At 58.9% G+C, this 5,512-nt stretch overlaps 2 protein-coding genes across 2 annotated transcripts; both read right to left on the reverse strand.

Annotated features, from left to right (window-relative positions):
- Positions 1–126: 126 nt before the first annotated feature.
- Positions 127–1,320, reverse strand: DQ04_10641000 (casein kinase II subunit alpha; the record flags this gene model as incomplete). Its single annotated transcript, XM_009316314.1, has 1 exon — positions 127–1,320. The coding sequence occupies one exon, from the start codon at positions 1,318–1,320 to the stop codon at positions 127–129; it is 1,194 nt and encodes a 397-aa protein (XP_009314589.1).
- Positions 1,321–2,358: 1,038 nt separating this feature from the next.
- DQ04_10641010 (putative casein kinase II, alpha chain) lies at positions 2,359–5,211 on the reverse strand (the record flags this gene model as incomplete). Its single annotated transcript, XM_009316315.1, has 1 exon — positions 2,359–5,211. The coding sequence occupies one exon, from the start codon at positions 5,209–5,211 to the stop codon at positions 2,359–2,361; it is 2,853 nt and encodes a 950-aa protein (XP_009314590.1).
- Positions 5,212–5,512: the final 301 nt, after the last annotated feature.

Genomic DNA, 5,512 nt, shown 5'->3' on the forward strand with positions numbered 1-5,512 from the left:
ATATATATATATAGGTATAGATATATATAGGTTTAAACACAGAGACAGACACAACAAAAACAAAGCATCGTACCTCTCCCGCGTGAACTGCAATTCGATCCTAACCCATCCCTAAGTGCGCGAAGGCTACAATTCCAGCCCCGGGTACTGCTGCTGCGCGTCCTCTCCCAGCACGCGGCGCACAGGGTCAAAGAACGGGTGCTGCATCGCCTCGCTCGCCAGGATACGCTCCTGGTGGTCCATCTTCAGCATCTTGTCGAGCAGGTCAAGCGCCTGCACATCGCACCACGACGTATTGATGTTGTTCATGAAGGTGTACCACGGCCGCTTCGGCCAGTTCGACGCGAGGCAGCGATCCGCCAAGTGGCGTGGCAGGTGGACTTTGTACTTCTGCACATACCGCGAGAGGTCCTCCACGCCGAGAACGCTCACTATCTGGTGTAGCTGGTCGTCGTTGTCGTCGCCGCGGAATAGAGGGTAGACGCGAAACAACAGCTCGGCAAGGATACAGCCGACGCTCCAGATGTCGAGCGAGTAGTCGTACAGCCGTAGACCGACGAGCAGCTCCGGCCCCTTGAAGTGCCGCGTGCCGACGCACACGTTGTACGCCTGCCCATGCAGGTAGTACTCCGCGAGACCCCAGTCCACAATGCGCAGCTTGCGGCGGCAGTGGTCGATGATGATGTTCTGCGGCTTGATGTCGCGGTGGAAGATGCCGCGGCTGTGGGCGAAGTGGAGACAGCGCAGCACCTCGTAGAGGTAGTAGCGCATGTCGAAGTTCGACAGCCGGCCGCTGTCCATGAGTGTGCGGAAGTTGTCCGCCGGCTCGATGTTCTCTGTGACGAGCACCGGCGTGTCCTCGCACGCCACCTGCACGACGTCCAGCAGACGCACAACATTAGGGCCGCCGCAGAGGTTCTGCAGAATTGTGATCTCGCGGCGTATCTTCTTCATCCGCACGGGCTTGAGGATCTTCAGTACGCACGACTCGCCGTTGCAGCGGTTGCGGGAGCGGAACACCTCCGAGTACTTCCCGCGGCCGATCTTCTGGATCAGCTCGTACGGCTCGTCACTATTGTATTCAATCGTCGCGTTCTCGTAGTCCCAGTACGTCGGCGGCATGCTGTTGTTGACGAACCAGAACGGGTGCCGGAACTCGCGGTGGGGCGCACTTCCGCCGTCACCGCTGCCCTTGTTGCTGTTGTTTTTGTTGTTGTTGTTGTTGTTGGAGACTGCCAAACCGGCGAGCCAGTTCTCACCGGCTCTATTGGCTGAGCGCTGCGCTTGCACGGACGCGAATCTCGCTGGCGTGCTAAACATGCTCGTTGTGCTTTTATCCGCCATTTGAAGCGGCGCGCTATTCTTATTCGTGTCGGTGAATCGCAAAACAAAACAAAAAAGCGACGCACGCAAACGTCCACACGCGAACGGGTCTCTGCGCGTGGGAGCAATGGGAATGCGTCAGCACCTGTGTGTGTGTGTGTGTGTGTGGGAGATGACGGAGCAGAACACCTCCCTCGGCTTTGAGAGTGGAAGCACTACACGCATCGTCGTCGTCGTCGTCACGGCCACCAGGAGCAGCGGTGCGCAACAGGAGGGGGAATGAGAGGGAGAGGGAGAGAGAGATAAGCACAAAGGAAAAGGGGGTCACACCGTCAAAGACCAATGAGGAAACAACAACCAAAAAAAAGTGGAGTTCTGCTATATAACAGGCAACAAACAACAACAACAACAACGGGGCATTTCCCTCAGCCTGGGAGCGTCGTCGTCGTCGTGGCGTGCAATTCAGAGTCAGCAACTATAACACCGTACAAATAAATATAACACAAAAAAAACAACAACGAGGCGCAATTTGCCCAAACGCCCTTCGGTAAACAATGGGCACGCTGCGCCCTGCGACAAAAACGCCACCAGTTGCGCACATGTGGTTTAAAAATACACATTACGAGGGCGATGCACAGACGGCCAAGGCACACTACGCGCATCCACACACACATATATATATATATATATATATATATATATATGTATAGAGAGAGAGAGAGGGGTGTGTGTGGATGCGCGTAGAGTCCTACACAGACCGGCGCACACAGCGTGTTCAACAAAGCGGTGCGCTCCTCCCATGTGTTATAGCTGCTTCTGCTGTTGCAGAGTCTCTAGTAATGAAATAACAACAATAATAACGTCCGCAGCGGAGGGGTCACTCTCCCACGCAGCCGCTCATCCTTCGTTCCATCTTCGAAGAACTGCACGCTATGCTACCACCAAGCACACACACCCACACCCACATATTGACCGCGACCAGGGGAGGCACATATCCCCTGGCTCCCATTCACATGAAAATGGTCCCTCGCTCTATTACAGTCCCCTCAATTCGTCAAACTCATCCTCATCACCGTCGCTTGCAACCCCAACGTCGCTGTCCGCACCATTGTAGCCAGCAGGTGGTGGGCTAAGCGTGACGAACGGACTCTGAGTCACCTCAGGGAGAAGCAGCCTTGATGCGAGTTTGGCGCTATCCTCATCCCCGCGGAATTCCGCTGCCTGCAGCCGTTGAATCTGCCGATCAATATCTCGCAGAAGCACCGACTTCCGCTGCGGCGATGCGGAGAGGGCTCCTGCTCCACCGGCACGTGGCGACGAGTGCTTCAGGCTTTCTCCAACCCCGCTGCGGCTAAGAGAGGCGGGGGATGGCCAATGTACTTGTACCTCGTTCTTCTGCATATCACCTTCCTGCTCCTGCTCCTGCTCCTGCTGCTGATCTGGCAGGTGGTGATGTCGCTCAAAGTAAAAGCTCACCTGCTGCAGCAGCGGGATAAGGTTCCCCGCATGAAGCGACACTTCGTCCGGGCACGGCAGCGAGGCAGTTCCATCACTTCCTTCGCATTCTTGTCCTTGTTCTTTCTGGGCATCGGGTGCTCCTGACGAGGATGAGATCTGCACCCCGTCACCGCTCCGTTGTCGTTCCACCGCAGCCTGCCGCTCCTTTTCGTCCTTGTGGAAGTATATGAGCAGCGGCAGCTTCACGTTCTCTTCACCATAGATGTGGAACCACTGGATGAACTGCGATAGTGCGTGAACTGCGCCTGGCATGATGTTCACCACAACATCATGCAGCAGCCAACGTCGCGCCTTTGCTGACTGCGGCGTGATGGCGAAGAGCTTCCGTACGCGACGGCCATGCTCCAGCGCACGGCGTCGCGTGTGCTCCAGCGCCGCGGTCGTCAGCTGCGTGTAGGGGATGCAGAAGTAAAAGAGATCGCCCTCCTGAAGCTCGTCCAGCGACCACGAACGTAGATTTACCCCAATGAGACCCAAATTGGGCCGCCGAATCTGCTCGTGCTTCCGCTCATGCGGCTGATGCTGTTGTGGCTGGGAATGCGATGAAGCAGCGGCACCTTCCTGCAGGAGTCTCGCCACAGTCCGCTGCGCCTGGCGGCGTCCCTGCCGCCGCACCATCCCCTTCTCCGTCGTCGCCTCGTACACCACCGTACGTGCGAGCGCCGACGTCGGCTGCGCAGAGTAGAATGCCGCCAGGTCGGTGAAGAGCTGCAGCGCACGGTGAAACTTCAGAAAGACGCGCGCCTCCTCCGTCGACACGGCGGCGGTGTCGTCGGCCTGATCCACGACACTGCTGCCGTCATCTGACCATGCGGCCAACGCCCGCGAAGGCGACGTCAGCCTCCTCTCTCGCGGATTGCGCGGAGCGGGCGACAGCACCGATGCCTCAGCTTGCCGCTGCTTCTGTTCTTGCGCATTGGCTGTCTTGCTGGCGTCCAACATGTAGGCATCGTAGTAGCGCATCTTCTTGGGCGCATTCACGCCACTACTGGCGGCATCAGCAGCCGCGTGGCCTGATGCTGCCGTGCTGTTTTGCTGCTGTTCCCCCCTCTCCACGCCGACTGCCGCTGCTGCTGTTTTTGCGGTACCAGTGTAACTTACGTCCTCTCCTACGGCACCACGCAGCGGTTCGGAGAAGTTGAGTGCTGCGGCGGCATCCGTAAAGGCAGCCCTAAACGTATGGTGGATCGCGTAGCTAAGTACAATGAATGTGAGGCGCTGATGGCGCTGCTGCTCCGAGACTGCCAGCGACGCGTACATCTCCTCACCCAAGATCCCACTACCACTCCGCTCCTTCCGCCCACTCTTGCCAGGGTCGTTATTGTTCTTGTCGCTCTCGTTGTTACTGCTACCGCCACTGCTGTGCTCACCCGCGGTGGAGGGCGGTTGCTCACCCGTGTTCCACCGCTGCTCCTGCGCCGCAAAGAGAGTGTGCACCGACGGGCGTGAGGGGTGGTCGGGTGTGTCCCACGTCACCGCGTGGAGTCCGTTCATCAGCGCACCTGTCGCGTCCACAATGCGGAACACTTCTGAGGCGTCGGTGCTGCTGCTGTTGCTGCTGGACCCGAGGTACGACAGAGAAACAAGGTTTAGATTCGATATGAGTGCGCGACGCACCTGCTGCGCATCCTCATTGTGGTGAGAGAACTCAGAGGCGAGCAGCTGCCGCGCCCGCGGGTCCTGCGAGAGACAGAGGCCCAGCAGAATCGCCAGTTCCACCGCGAGCATCAGCGCGGCCCCGTCGCTGCTGCCGTTACTAGTGCTGTTGTTGTGGCTGTTCGGTACGCCGTCGCCGCGGCGGGCCTCGTGCTGCTCCGCCAGCCGCACGCTCACCTCCAGCACACGCGACACAGAGGGGAGGTGCTGCATCAAATAAAAGGCCCCATTGCGATAAAACGGTGCGTGTTGTATGAGCAAGCGCAGGCAACGCGCTGCCAGGCATGCAGTAGAGGTGGCAACCGCAACATCATTGCCAGCAGTAGCACCAGAAGTTGAATCGGGTGCCGACGAAAATTCCCTGCGAGAGCGCCACTGCCGTTGCTGCCGCTGTTGTTGCGGTGGCGGTCGCTGTCTCCCTTGACTCTGGCGTGTGTGACGGTCGTGCTGTGCGCTGAATATCGGTGCCCTCTTGTCGCCAGAGACTACAGCTGTAACACTGCTGCTGCTGTTGCCGCCTCCGCAAAGCGGAGACACGGCGTCCCCAACGATGGCTGCAAGCGCACGGTCCGCAAACAACGCGAGCAACGCCTCGGACACGCTTTGATCGCCGCAGCCGCCACCGGACGCATCACCACCACCACCACCAGAAGCAGAAGCAGAAGCAGAAGCAGAATTAGCATCCTGAAGAATGAGTGTTTCAATGAGGCACATTGTTGCACGCAGCGCGTCGTGGTGGGACTCCCGCTCCAGTTGTGTGGCACACAACGCGGCAAGCTCCTTTTTGAATGGCACCGCCCCCCACTGCAGCGGCGTGCAGTGGCGCAGGACGACGTGCAGCGTCTCAATCGCCAACGCGCGCAGATCGGCGCACGCCTCCGTCTCACTGATGCGCCGAAGCACGTCGAGCACCTCCACCCGCGCGAGACACTCGCTGTGCGTGTTAGCGAGCTCACGCACACACGCCGCCACGTGCAGCCGCAGCGGCAGCCGCAACTCGCGCACCGCCGCAGTG

The sequence above is a fragment of the Trypanosoma grayi genome, assembly GCF_000691245.1.
Source record: "Trypanosoma grayi strain ANR4 Tgr_1064_V1, whole genome shotgun sequence".
NCBI lineage: Eukaryota > Euglenozoa > Kinetoplastea > Trypanosomatida > Trypanosomatidae > Trypanosoma > Trypanosoma grayi.